This window comes from Rhamphochromis longiceps, linkage group LG2 (genome assembly GCF_057381845.1).
Source record: "Rhamphochromis longiceps isolate RC_006_pf linkage group LG2, R_longiceps_female_GT1.1, whole genome shotgun sequence".
NCBI classification, from domain to species: Eukaryota; Metazoa; Chordata; class Actinopteri; order Cichliformes; family Cichlidae; genus Rhamphochromis; species Rhamphochromis longiceps.
The window spans coordinates 29,684,094-29,699,538 of NC_140558.1; the positions used below are offsets into that span (position 1 = coordinate 29,684,094).

The following is a 15,445-nucleotide window of genomic DNA, read 5'->3' on the forward strand; positions in this document are numbered from 1 at the left end:
ATACATGCTGGACCCCAAATATGACAAGGGCATACTTTCCGGGGAAGAGATCAACGGTGCCTATGCGGTCATTACAGCCATGTCTGACCACCTGGGTCTCGATAAAGGCAAAGTTCTAGGCAGTTTGGCAAAGTATCGAACAAAGCAAGGCCTTTGGAAAGGGGATGGAATATGGCAGTCATGCCAGCACATATCTGCAGCCACCTGGTGGAAGGGACTATGTGAATCTGAGGCCCTTGCACCTGTAGCCTCCATCCTCCTCCAAATCCCACCATCATCAGCCGCCTCCGAGCGCAACTGGTCACTGTTTGGGAACACCCACACAAAGGTTCGCAACAGGCTCACAAATGTGAGAGTGGAAAAGCTGGTCGGCATTCGGGCAAACCTATGGCTCTTTGAGCCTGACACAGAGCCATCCTCAACAAAGCTGGAAAGTGACACTGAAGAGGAAGACTCAGAGTTGGATGCTGAGGAAGTGGACATGTTGTTGGATGATGATGAGGTCCAGGAAGAGTCTATTGACTGAGCAAAAATGAGAAAAGAGGATTGCTTGAAGGAAGATTTGAATGTTTAATGGGACGTTTTGGAGGATAAGTGGCATTTTTCATTTAACCTTTTGAATGGGACTTTGTGGAGATTTTTGGACAGGGGGCATTTTTGAATGAGCGGGGTTAGGGGATGGTAATATTGAACTCAACATTTCTGTTTTTATTCATCCATGAAACAAGTTATTGAAACGTGTTCTATTCTACTGTACTTACAAATAAATCTGTTTAAATATCTGTTGAAAACATTTTGCATGGAGGTTTTCTTATGATTTCTGTTTATATTTATGCTTGGAAATAATATATTCCCAGTTAGTTCTCCTAAATTCCCATTAATTTCCATAATTCCCATTATTTCCATGGACAGTTTCCAATATGGAATATTTCCAAAATTCCCAAGCTTAACTTACCATGGAAATTTACCGGAAACTTTTCGGAAATTTACCGGAAATTTTCCGCCCCTTTGCAACCCTAAGTACGACTTTGGTAAGCTACGGAGCTGCACCGCTTGATAGATTGTCGGCGCATTACGGCTACCGAGGAGCTTCGCGGAGTGATACGTACTGTGCATCAACGTAATATTACCGTATTGTGTGTGTATAAGGACCATAAATGGCACCTGTAAGAGACGTGGTTATGAAGCGGATTTCAAACTCCAGGCTATCAGTCACACAGTAAAACTTGGGAACAGAGCAGCTGTGAAATCTGTCTGTCTTTGTTATTACGCTCAGCGTCTTTTAGTTTACATTTTGACTGCACAATTGTGAGCTCTTTGTTTAGCACAAAAACAACCTTGTTTTCTTTTATTTATGGAGCATTATTATTTAATGAATGCTCATAATTTAATTTTGAGTAATTTTTCATGTACATCTGTGCTGTATGTTAACAAAAGTGCCTGTGTGACATCTGGGACACAGCTTTGACTAAGAACTCTCTTTTTGTTCTTACTTTATGGCTTAAAAAAAAAATCGAGATATATATCTTATATCGCCATCCAGCTAAAAAATATCGAGATATGAATTTTGGGTCATATCGCCCAGCCCTAGGCCCCTGTATGATTTTATTGGTAGGATCAATCAGCACAGCTGGCTGGTTTTTAATTCAGCCTGCCACACTTTACTCTGACTGCTGCAAACACACTTGCAGTTGTCTCAAGGCCAGACAAACACAGGCTTCAATTAAATCCACTTTGACTCCCCTCTCACTCTGTGCTGTGTTGCTGTGCTTTGAGAAAGGTCTGCTTCCCTGCACATAAACACGTCCGCGCTTGCACTTGCTCAGGCTGACCTGTCTGAGAAGTCTAATAGAACACACTGGCAGATGTGTCAAGGGAACAATTCACCTTGCCATCTGTTTTTCAGTGCTTCATTGCCAAATCCTTTCCCCTCCGTCCTGCAATCAAGGGCAGGATGAAATACAAGTCCCATTATGGGGAAGCAGCTAATAATGCATTATCAATTAGTCCCTTTGGCTACTGATCGATGCTTAGCAGGTGGTACAAGGCCATTTTGTTCATTTAGGACTATATTGTCCTCTTCCCCACTGATTCTCTTATTTCCTTCTGTTCATTAGATCCTGGCTCGCGGACCAATCGGGCTTTGCTTAAACTGCAACAGGACTGTTCTTCGATATTCTGCTAAAGATCACGTTTAATCACTTTTGTGTGGCCCCAGCACCACTGGGACACCTCTGTCCTGATTTCACTCGAATTTTGACAACGCTGAAATGACAGCCTGCTCGTTACCGCTTTCAAATAAATGCCATTTGTGTAAAAGGAGCTCGTCTCCTCTAAGGCATCCGTGATGTTGACCTATACAGATGTGAGAGAATAAAGAAAAGAAAATGTGTATTACACAGACATGGAGAGTGGGGGAGAGTGGGTGGGAGCTGGTGTTAGGGAGGCGATTGGCTGCTTTAATACCACAGATAAGTATTCAGGTATTAAAATAAAGGTTACAGATCATTTAGGCTTAGCCTAGCTTATCTCCCCCTCAGATCAGAAATTAAATATGTCATCACATCACAATCCAATGGAGTGAGTCAAAAAAAACCAAACAAACCCCCCCCCAACATATTTTATACAAATTAATCCTCTCAGGTTTGCAGACATCAGGGCTAGCCCTGTATTGTCATAACATTATTAGTTATTTTCCAAAACTGGTAGATGGCTTTAAAAGATTTACTGACTACGTCATACGCGGTATTTAGACTTCAAAGGATTGACAGAGGACAAGAGCGGATGCTGATAAACCCTCTTAGGGATGGGCTATAGTCCCTTTCTAAAGGCCTTTTAAATGATTTGCGGTGTTATAAAAAGAGAATATTAGTTTATTAATATCATGCGTATGACTCAACGATAAACTATTTCAAAAGGTACAAAGAAAGTGTTTGCTATTTTCTCCATCATGTTCTCTTTTCATTTTCAGGAGCCTTGTCGACATCCGGTTCAATCAACAAAGAAAATATAATCTCCCATCTTTATAAGGCGGTTGCAGAGGTTTATTGAAATAGGAATGTGAAATGCATGTATTTTCCACCTGAGAGGGTCCGCTGCTGGGTGACAACGCGGAGCGTGGATCAAAATCGTTTCCATCAATGCTGGCAGATGAAATGCAAACACAATCAAATCAGCCTGGCCCCATACAACAAGCCTCCGCTCAAATGCCAATCTCCCTTCTCCTCATCATGCATCTGATGAGAAATCATAGAGTGGGAGAATCTCCTAATCTATGCAAACACACTGTCAGCATTGATTTGTTCAGAGGGGATATGTCTTTATTAGGACTCGCCAGACGTCTCCTCTCGCCGACCTGGGAAAGACACAGAGCTGTCCGAGGCTTCGGAAGCAGCCACATCCATAACAATTGAGATAAGTTACTGAGGACAGGTAATGAGAACCCATAGACTTGAGGACGGATCGATACTGGACACTGAAACCAAGAGAGGAAGGACAAATTGTGACATCTCTTCTCTTTTCCATGTTCAAAGGAGTTTCTGAAAGCAGCTCCGTGTACACGTGTGTGTTATGAAACACAAAGGTGCGTGAGGAAGTCTAACTGTAACTAAACAGCACAGCGTCGGGCCGAGCGCTCCTTTTGTCTTTCCTGCTCTGAATCAGATTCAATAAGCAGACCAGTCTGATGAGGGCAGAGGTCACATCTCCCGTAGACAGTTATCCACATGTCATGTTTTCTACAGCCCGAGCCTGGATACTGAGCGGTCTGACTGAAACATGCCGGCACGTCAGACTTGGGTCAGTTATTAATTTAAACCCTTCCAGTCGCTTTGACGTTTGTCTGAGCGCTGGGACCGACCATGTTTGGAGTTTGCTGAATATTACCTCTGCTGCGCTGGGTCAGACCAGCTCGTGTCAGAAACAGCCACGTATCCCGTATTCCTTCTGCTGCTCCGTTCGGCTGCGTGAAGGTGAAGGATTCATCGATCACTTCTTGGGCTCGCTTTGATCAGTTTTGTTTTCCCATTTGATATTCTTTAGGAACAACAGCATGACCAAAAGCGATTAGGACTGAGGGAATCCCTTGATGTTCACTCCGCGGTAATCACAGCAGACAACGGCAGGCTGCTTCAATGCTTTGAGTGCCTCGGTGAACAGACATGCTCAGAACAAGCAGTCTGCTTCAACTTAACTTATGTCACACAACCTGGTGCTCACTGTTTTGCCCGTATTCCACAAACGCAGGTCTGTAGTACTAGGATAGGTCTGCGGTATCAATATATGACATAATCTAGTGATACCTTACAATGACATCAAGCGATGACAGTAAATCACAACTTGTTGTAGTCCAATATAGGTATAAAAAAAAAAAAAAAGGTTGAGTCAAATTTACATGCTAGTGCACAGAATGTAATCATGTTGCTCCGTCCTGCTTGGCAAATAAGAATTGCTCTCCAGTTTAATAGATTTAGAGCTGTAACGCAAATTGTTTTTGGTGCAATCCAACCTTATCTCTTCTTTCTGCACGCGGCTCCACGTGCCTCAAACCTCCCACAGTTGCTCAAACTTTGGAAAATGTTATCTCTCTCTCCCAGTCTCTGCACGTTCAAATCGCGGCTGCAGAAAGCAGGCACCGTCTCTTCTAGCTTTTAATTTAATGTGCTAGTTTAAAATGCTCAGTTGCTATTGAGAAGATATTGTTTCAGATTTGACTTATTTGTATGGACTTAATGACACCATATAACAAACACTATTATTGCCTATCAACGTGTTATTACTCTATTATTAGTTATATATATAGTCAATTATTCAAGTCTGCATGTCTTAGCCAGAGCATGCTGCAAAAAGGTTTCAGTAGGGCTCTGAGTGAAACTCCAATAATAAGTAAGGTTAAGTTTTAACTCTAATTTCACCCTGATAAGTTTCACTGCAGATTAAAACATTTTCCAAAATACTCAAACGGGCTCAGAAACATCTGGGGGTGGGGGGTGGAGGTGTTTTTCTTGGTTAATAAATAATAAATTTTTCACACTTTTGCTGACAAACAGCTTAATTATTACCTTTCATTTATTTTTGTACCAATATCACTGGTGGTGGTTTTTCAGGCAGGCAAGTGCTGGAGATTAACGAAAGGTTCTTCAGTGAAAGAAAAAAGGCAGGAAAAAGCCGGCAAAGCCAAAGTAGGAAAAATAATTACCAAATGGAGAATCAAAGGTGTGGAGGAAAATGTGGAGGGAAGGCTCAGAGATGGATGTGCGGTAATAATGAAGCACAGGTAAACTAGAGGGGACAATAAAGCAGCAAGAAATGCAGTAATCCTTCAAAATATAACAGGAAGAGTTGCTGACCACACAAACTCACACCGACACATATGTTTTTTCTCCGCTGATGTGAGAGAATGACATCTTTAACAACTGACATCAGCGGACGATCTCCTCACTCTTATTTTCAGCCGCTTGAGCATCTGTTCCCTTTATGACCAGAATCTCCAGCAGGTAAAGAACTGCTTCACATAAACTACTCAGATCTCACCGAGCCTGCACAGCACAGCAACCAGCTTCTACCAGCTGCAGTCCAAGAGGACTCGCAGGAGAGGCAGCTGATTAAAATGTTCAATTACAGCTCATGATATAAAATGATATGAAATGTTTGCAGAGGAGACCCTTAGAAGCCTGCATGCTTTTTGAGCGTGTACACAGGTGCACACGTGTGCAACCAGGACACAACACTGATGCTAACAAAATAAATACATCAAAGAGTCCAAATCGGTGGTCAACACTGTGCATGCTGTCAAAGTATACAAGGGAGGCACGAAAACATGAGAAAAGAATGGAGAAAAATCGACGGACAGTGCAGACCACGACAGCGGGCCTGCTGCTTCTTTCACAATCAAAACTTCAAACTGCATGTGTGCCTCATTGTTGAACAGCCACTTATCCATCAAAGACTGGAAGAAAAATCCCGTCTGAATAGAGGACAATAAGCAATAAATCTGCACAACATCTCCGACAGTGACTCTTGATTTTGATGTGTTTGTGTGCAATTTCTATTAATTTATTGTTGCAATTAAGAGCATCCTTTTCATTTGCATAAGAAAAGAAAGGAGGACCCTTGACAAGAATGCTAAATCAGCTTAAACCGAGGCTGATAACTCAGGAGCTTTCTGACAGCTTTTGGCTGATCATGTGACCATTTACATCTCTGGCCTTCTTAATAGCAAAAGCACTGGGTGCAAAACACGGGCAGGAGAAACTGCAATCACGCAGAAAAATGTTCAAAATTTCTCTAGTAGAAATGTGTTATTTTGACAAGGTGATTTTTCCCACTGCTCCACCAGGTATAAATTGTCAATCAATTTTTTTCAAGTTCGATACAAGTCCAAACTCCTCATTCCTCCCACCTTAAGGCAGGATGTTGATATCGGGCAGCTTCTGGTGTGACAGAAGTCCTGGTTGCTTGGCAACAGGTAGGAGTTTAGAGTCCGGTGTGAGTGTGACATCCAGGGTAAGAACAACCTGACAAGCCTGTGCTACATACACACACACACACACACACATGCACGCACGCTTTACCACTGTTTGATGTGTGCACCTTACACATTTCTTGCAAGAAGTGGGATTAGACGGAGCCATCAGTAAACTCCTCGGGGCAGTGCTGACATTAAACAGCACAAGTGTTTGAGAGATCGATGCAGGTACCTTGGAGCAGCCTTACCTCTGGACAACCACGCGTCCTTCATAACTGCACAGCTCCACATATGAAACATCCCTCATCAAAGGCAGCGGGACTGCAGACTGATATTCGGAGCTGCGAGGAAGCCTTGGAACTTCACAGGGTTTCTAAAGACCGAGACCCTCGCTTGCTGCGGGGGGGTCTGTGGCACCCAGCACGACGGATTTGTTTCATAGACAAATAAATGCCAACTATAACGGCTCATAACGACATGGCAAATGGTCCATCATCATTAAACGTTGGCAGAGCAACATCGCATTAGTAATGTTGTTCCCCATAAAGTCAGCAGTTTATGGGGCACGTCATGTTCTTTTTAGCTATTGACAAAACTATTCATATCCCACAGATCGAAGTTAAGGAGCAGCCTCCACAACGTCACCCGGTGCTCGCTGCATATCAGCGACTGTACATCATCCAGTCAGCGTGTCTATTTAAATAAACAGGTCACTCTCAACTTAAGATGCACTGTTCAAAACGGATCTGAGATCAAGTGTGTTTTTCTAGCTCTTATAAAAGTGGACCGGGGGGGGAGAACAGCCATTATAAATTGGAAGGGAGAAACAGGAGCAAATATTGTGTAAAAACAGTGATAACACATTTTCTGACAACCCATCCAGCCAGACACTGAGTTAAAATAAGCTAAAGAGATATCACTATCAGACGTCTGAGAGGGCTGGCAGGCGGGGGTTTCAGACGGTCTGAAATGCAGTGTGGACAGACCATAAATTAAACAGAGAAACCCAAGGTTATACAGGTAACCAGGAACATTGCTTACATGAATACTTATTTTGACTATGTTGTTTAAAGACGCTGGCCCAGTGGCTTTACAAAAGGTTAAATTAACTGATGATTTGTAATTGGCCGATTGTCTGAGCGCATAGGGCTGTTTGTCCAGCTGGGCTCAACTCCAGCCCCACGCCAACCTCACTCGAAAAGCATTTAGTGGGGTGGACGGATGAATGGAAGGATAGCGACAAAAGACGTGATAACCAGAGAGTGTAACACTTGTGTTAACGGCTTGAACAAGCCAGAATTTCAAAGTGATCAAAAGCTAGAGGCCACTTTAAAAGTTTCTAGAGCGCTCGTGTTAATTTCAATTTCAGTCGCAATTTTCGTGTAATTATTCTAATTAATTATCTCTTCTTCTGCCAGCTGCACTGCTGCCACACTTTTCCGTTTTCTACTTTCTTTTGTCACGAGCACGTGTGCCGGTAAGGAGCTGCAAAGAAACCAGTGCACACGTGAGAGAAATCTGCAGCCAGGTTTCTCTGATATTTTGATTTTCAATAATAATGTTTTTAAAAGGAGATTATTGGACAGTTATTGGCTGCGACATTATGAAGTTTGTTTACAGAATAGCAGTAAAACCGCTGCACGTCACGGCTTGCTAAGTGTTTGCATTCACCCGTGGCTAGTAGATGTTGACCATTTATTTGACAAACCAAAAAAAGCACTTCCATTCGTATCACTCCGATTAACAACTGTACCAAACTGTGAGAGCAGAGCTGTTAACACAAGAAGGGAAATCAAATTTTATCACTGTTGACTCGCTGAGAATTTCTTCCTAATGATGCAAATCACACAAGCGCTCCCTTGTGTGCTCATGTTTTCCCCCTCCCATTTTCAGCAAAGAACTACAATCAACTTTTCATACTTTTTGTTTTGTTGCCATTATTTAAAGACCCTGATGCCAAAAAGAAAAAACAGAAGAAGCCAAAACAGCCCGCCATCCACAGACGGCGTGTGAGTGACAGCGAGGTTGTGAGACACGACAGGAAGAGCTATAAACAAGCTGTGTACCTGGGAGAATTTGAAGTTTAAAATCACCAAACATTTCTCAAAGATGCTCATTAGAAAACAAAAACAGGAGATTTGTTTTATTAAGAAAAAAAGAAAAGAGCAGAACGGGAAGGGACAAGCCTGCACGTACACCAATCAAAGCCTCGTTGTGGGAAAATTTTGGAGACTAGATCAGACGTCCTCACCTACCGAAGTTTCAGGCTGAATTGATATCTAGACAGTTAAAGTTAGATGAGCATGCCTTTTTTTGTGCCTACATTTGCCGAGGTGCTGAATGTTAATTCCGAACCCTGTAGCCCAGATGGATAAAATGTTAAAACTGTGAGCTCTTCATCTTAAAACAAAGCGGCAGTGTTTGCATATGAATTAATATATTTCTGATTAAATTTCTCTTCAGAGTTTCCTGAATTCCCTTTGTGTCTGTGTGAGGAAGCCGACTGATGTGCCTATCTTTTCATGCATCTCTCAGTTGTTGCACTTCATCCGCTTTTCAAACATGGCTTTGCTATGTACAGCCAGCCACAAGTGCATGTGTGCACGTGTACCCCCGAAAAACCTGTCACGGCCACGTTTCTCATTCCCAATCAGTTGTCAGGCTGTAAATGAGTGGTTTGAATTTTGTAGATCGCTGCTGAATCACACCACATCAGTGTCATACATGTTTATGACACTGATGGTGGAGGCGGGGGACTGCAGCACAACGGAGAGAAAAACAAACAGGTCTCCAAGGTGATCGAGAAGATTTCTGAGACTGAAACCAATGTGCTTATTATGAGACTGGCAGGCTAAATAGGCTGGAGGATGAGCCAAGAGCCCGATGGAGCACAGTAATCACTGGCAAATTGCAAATCCAGGTTTCAGCACACAAACACTTTACATAATGATTCTATGAAGTTGCACATGTCATACATCTGTAGCAGACAAAATGCAAAAAAAAGAAAAAAAAAGAAAAGAAAACTGGCTCATATCTGGGTTGAAACACTGCACAGAAGGAGTCCAAATAGAGGCATAATTCAGTGAAAATTGGTTATCTATGTGGTTCACAGATTTTGCGTCTGGTGTACCTGTTGCTGGGTCAACAGTCCGTTCAATCAAGTGGTCATCTTGGTGAACCCACTCGCCGTTGCACTTGAAGTAGATCTGCGTGGCCGGGGTGGAGCGGCAGGTCAGAGTCACCGGCTTGTTCTTTACGATGTACTCGTCCTCCGGCTCTACCAGGAAGTGAGGTAACAGGTCCGAGAAGGCGGCGGGAAGCGTCGCCGTGGCAGCGTGCTCAGAACCTTGGAGGATAAAGAGGAGGAGGAAAAAGATATTCAGAGAGATGTCAAATAAAAGTGAAAAAGAAAAGCTTTCTAAGTATTTCAAGTTGTCATGAAAGCAGGAGCTGAACCTTGTCGTACTTCGTTGTTGTGACTGCTTGACTGGTGAGCGAAAACGCAAGAAAATATCTAATGCAGGGATTGGGAGTCCTTGGTGAATTTGAGCTCATACATATGCACACGAGCGAGGCAGAAGAAGACAGAGAGAGACAGATGGACAAAGAGCAAAAAAAAGTGAGACGGAGCTGCGTGGAGCAGAGTTGGCAGTGATGGAGATCAGCCTCGCGTACTCTTGGCTGGGTCGCTGGGATAGCAAAGTCCATGTCTTTACTCCAGCTCTTAATCACAGCCCTTTAACATCACCACTGATGGACCAGCAGCCATAAATCCCCATCTCAACGACTAGGCCACTTCACACTGTGTTATATGGTTCTTCATCCGGGACTCTAACTCTACCCACATTAAACACGACAGGGCACGAGGCAGGGAAGGTTGATGACTGACAGCTAAACAGCCTGTTAACTTAAAATCACTTCCTATATCCAGTAGATGTCTTTTTATTCCTTTAAAATCTCACATGACATATAAATGACATGTAAAGGAAGGAGGCGGGAGGGGGAGAGAAACACCTCGGAGATAGGGAGCTGTCCTTGCTCGGATGATGCCACAATTTACGGCAGACTTCTCGCTGAAAAATGTGCTATCCAAATGCTGAGTGACACAAAAGAGCCTGCAGCGCACACATCCTTCCTCCATGAACACACTTTCTCGCTCTCTCTAAACATATTAGCCTTGCGCGAGAGATAGCGAGAGGACACAGAACGGAGTAGAAAGAGGGAAATAACCTCTTTACATCACCGACACTCAAGGGAGACCGGTAAATCCCAAAATAAAACCCCTCTAAAAGGAGTGCGATATTAATTTACTGCCCTGAATCCAATATGGCTGACAAACCAGGAATTAACAACCTTCTCCATCACTCCCCGTGCGGAGGGAGAGGACGGCAGTCCACATCTCACACAATGAAAACGCCAGCACTCGTGCTGACCTCTCTCCCCCCCCCCCCACTCCTGTCGTCCTCCCTCGTCCGGCCTTTGTTCATCCTTACAGCTTGCCGATGCCCGGGTCAGGGATAATATTACATTGCATCATAAATACCAATCTTCAGATGAAGACATTATCTGTCAGTTCCTCCCCCACTACACATTATATTATTGTCTCTCTTTCTTCTCCCTTTCTTTCCCTTGTACCCCTGTGTGCTGAGTTGCTAATTTATCAGGATGAGATACAGTGAGGCGCGGCCCTGGTGCTGTCACTGAACCCCATTAATGTTGCGTGTACATGTTTAACTCTTAATGAAAACTAAATGTTCTGTGTCCAATGAACGACATACATCACTTGCTGACACGTTGCCATTTTCCCCGTTTTCCTCATTTTCCGAACACATTTTCCTATTGCATGCATTTGCAGAGGAAAAAAAAAAAGACAGCTTTCTATTCGAGCGCCTGACATTACTGACTGCGCATGCGAGTGTATGTTTAGGCCACAGTTCATCTTGGATGGAGAATATAATTGCTTTAAAGGAGAGCCAAAAACTTTGCTAATAAACAGCGTGGGCCCAGCAGGTCAGGCTGTTTGAAAATGTGTTGTTCCTAATGATGGCCAGTTCTTCAAGTGGGCCTGATTCCAGCTTTGTGACTACAGCCATTAGCCGGTTGGGCTGACCCCCCTGTACTCCCTGCAGACTGAGGACGACAGCTCACTAAAACAGTAGGCGAGACTCACCTCGCACCTGCCAGGTTAATCATCTCATAGAGGACAGATGATGTTGAAACAGAGTGAAACCCAAGCCACCCGAGAAGGCTGACAAGTTGTGAAATGACTCGACGAACTACCGATGTTAACTCGCCACCGACTTCCCATTTGCAAGGGGTCACATTCAGAGCGAACTCTCAACTTTTGATGATGTTGCCAATTTGTGTTTTTGAGTGTGTCACAAGGGGTGCAAGGGAGGGCGGTTAGCCTTCCGTTTTAGTGCATGTGCTTTAGGTTAATGAGGTTAAACACGTAATTTCTTTTGAGAAGCAAATTGTCATTTTACGGAAGAGAATTCAAGTCACGCACCGCTTTATGTCAAACCCATAATGGAGGGCTGATGCGTACTAAATTGGCTTAGATTATTGTCACGACACAACATACTTCAAAGTCAACGTGCACACGCGCTTGCTCGCTCGCACACATAGGGAGTATCAGCCACTTAACTGACTTCTTGCGGGTCAGTGCACAAATCAAGACGTACAGCCCTGCATTATATTCCGCTGAGTGTGATTGGCTCGGGCCGCTGTTAATTGTGAAATGCATCCGAGCCCATTGCCAGATTATTCTGTACGCGCGCAAACAACAAACAGCGGACGCTAAACGTCTCCCTTGTTGATCATACAGCCATGACACTGTTTTAATTGCTACAATATGGTGAATGAGTTCCTGGGGCCAGGCCACTGTTTGGACTCCTGCAGATTTTCCTGTAAAGAAACCGGGATTCTTTCTTCTTCTTCTTTTTTAAAATTCTTGTCGTTTTTTTAAAAGAAACACGCCAAGTTTTGCCCTGATATTTGTCTGCAGCTGCTTTTCTCTTGAGAGACAATTCAGAACACACAACCTCAAATGCACACACACAACAACAAGGGTGCACCAGCTGTCAGTGTGCTGAGCCATGATGTCCAGGGCAGATTTCTTGCTTCACACAGACCCCATGACTCATCTGTCCTGCTGACCACATCAACTCCCAAGTCAGGGGCTGATAAGATGATAAAGTTGTTATGATGCCGTCAGAAAAAAACACTTATAATATATAAATGTTAAAATCTAAAAAATGAAATGATAATAACAACAATTATATTCCTGTAACAACTGCAACTATATATGCTTGTTTTATATTATCACACAGGATTAGTTTTTGCACCTTTGATGGTAACACAAGACCGTTACAATCTTCAATACTTCGTAATGATTTCTACTCTAGTGTCATTTACTTTGCAGGAGCAGGCTTCTTTTCCCCCTCGTATACACAGAAAGCTCACGTCTCTTTTCTAAACAAAATCCAACATACTGTAGATGTGCTCCGCTTTTTAAATTTTGCTTCCATCTACATGAAAAGCAGAAAGCGACACAGTACGGCGATGTCAGCCGGCGAAAAAAACAAAACAAAACAAAACAAAAAAAGGGAAAAGAAAAACGTAGCTGGAGAGGAAATAACCCTCTTTTGTGTTTCTCCCTCACAGCACCAACACATCATATGCTCTTTGGAGCCAATTACATTTTTTTTCTCCCAACATCATGTCCCTGAAGTAAAGCATCATTGAGCAATCACTGGGCATAATTTACATCAGTGTGATAAACAGCAGCTATAACAAGTGTTTTATGACACCATCAGTGCCTTACGATGTCCTCTGAAATTAATTCAATTAAAATTACAATCCATAATATTATGCAATTTCTTGTTTGGCTATTAACAGCAAAGCTAAGATCAAATGTGTCTCGACCGCTTTGTTGGTTGATGTTTTCCGTCCGAGTGCCTGGGTTTGTATGAGTGGGTTTCCGGACTCTCTTAAACAAGTGAGTGTCTTTATTCAGTGATCGCTCTAAACGTAACGTATGTACATAATGGTTCTGGGAAGAGAAGCGCTGATCAGGTCGAGTTAGAAATGCTATCTATATGCCCGTGACGGCATTTACATCGAGAGTGAAAAATGCAGGAAAACGAAGGGATGAGTGCGGTGATAGGGGGGTGGAGGAAAAAAAAAAAAAGCTTCCTCCACCATCATATATAATCTGCTGCACGGCTGACTGATGTATGTTTGTCCCCAGATGAGAAATATTTACTTCAGAGTACATTTTTCAATGAGACAAACACGCTTCAACAAGCACTCGAACCACAAACACAGGCACATTTGGTATCAGGAGCATGCGTGCTCCCCGTATACTGTACACTTACATGCCATCCTGGAGCCGAGACACATATATGAACGCCCAAAAAGTGCATGTATGCAAAAAAAAAAAAAAAAAAAAAAAAAAAAAGACCACAACAATGCAAAAGAGCAGACGAAAACAAAAAAAGCTGCTCACAAACAGCTTTGTCTTTCAATCAATGAGAGGTGCAGAATTATGCATGCAAAAAAACAGAAATGCTAAAAAGCAAAATCACACTATGCAATATCCCTGGTCATTAAGGTCGGTCTGCAAAACAATCAATTACTGTCAGCAGATATCCACCAGTATAGAAACTGCTTTCATGCATTAAATAAACATGTACTAGCACCGGCACCTACTGCAACCCAAACTTGCATCAGCATCAGATATAAGAGGATGCAGATGCTTTAAAACTATATTAATAAATAAGAGTATGAAGGACAGAAGGAGAATATGAGCCTCGAGGAGGATGAATATGTAAATTGTCCTCACGCATGCCACGTATGACGTTATTACAACCCCCCACCCTTAATTGAATACAAAATTGGATGCTAAGCATATAGCGGTGATGCGGGCCCTTGCACATGTGCTTGCATATATTCATCCTAGATACTAATAACGTGCTGCCCACAGTGCTCCCGAAGAGGACATTTCCATAATAGATGCGCTTCTGAAGCTTCAATCTCATCGTCAACTTTGAGAAGTGCCTTCAAAAGCCGGAGACATAAATCATCATTACTCAAAAAACAGGCGTCTCTTTGTTTATGTGATTAAATGCTTTTGCTTGTTTTGTCATTAAACAGTTTGTCAGTAGAAGGAAAGGGAGGAGGAAGAAAAAACAAGTGTGGAGCTGTTGTGTAAATATAGTGCACAACAACACCATTAATGAGCCTTACACCTTTGAACAGGAGCCTACACATTTACTTATTCCGCTTTGTTGATTCCTATTTATCAATTTTCCTTGTCATTGTTCCTTGAAGTAACACCTCGGCGGGGGTTGTGGTGGTGGCGGCGATGGTGGCGGTGGATCTAGGCAGGGAAGCAACTCTGTGCCGTCTAGCACCGACACCCCGCGTCAGCCCCCCACCTCCCCTCGCTTCAGCTCACCTTTCAAGGCGACGCAGTCATGAAAGGCGCATTTGCCTCGAAACCTATGAGACCATTTTAAGTTTTCTGTCAGGCTAAAAGAGCTGACATTTTGAGAGCGCAGCGTAAGTGAGAGCACGCTGGAAGTTGAGCGACTTGATGCGAGGATTTCTTGTCCTTGCAAATGTGCAGTTTGTGCAAAAGGTGTGTGAATAAATGGCTGAAAGTGATGCTTAAAAAGGAGCAGCACAGCTGGGAGCTGGAAATCTGTGCGCAGAGAGAGTTTGGGATTTTAAACAGGCCCGTGGTGATTCCGAAATCACATTCTTATTGTCGCAAGTGCCGTTGGCGGAGCGGACTGAGGGTCTCCAAATTAGACGAAAACATGCATATTCATTGCTCGAGTGCCACAGCTGATGCTTTGTGGCCATTCATTTCCAGATGTTTCTGCACACAATGCAAACAGTCTTTGGGCTGAATCGGCCTCTCACACAGTCACTTCTTATATCAGTGGTTTCATTGCTGGCTGTAACTTCCCA

At 43.2% G+C, this 15,445-nt stretch overlaps 1 protein-coding gene across 3 annotated transcripts in view; it reads right to left on the minus strand.

Annotated features, from left to right (window-relative positions):
• Positions 1-15,445, minus strand: part of unc5a (unc-5 netrin receptor A) — a 160,569-nt gene that overhangs the window by 72,729 nt on the left and 72,395 nt on the right. For all 3 annotated transcript variants that reach the window (XM_085421966.1, XM_085421961.1, XM_085421955.1), the window contains exon 2: positions 9,597-9,812. In XM_085421966.1, the coding sequence (XP_085278092.1) occupies positions 9,597-9,812 (216 nt within the window). The remainder of the gene's footprint in view (positions 1-9,596; positions 9,813-15,445) is intronic.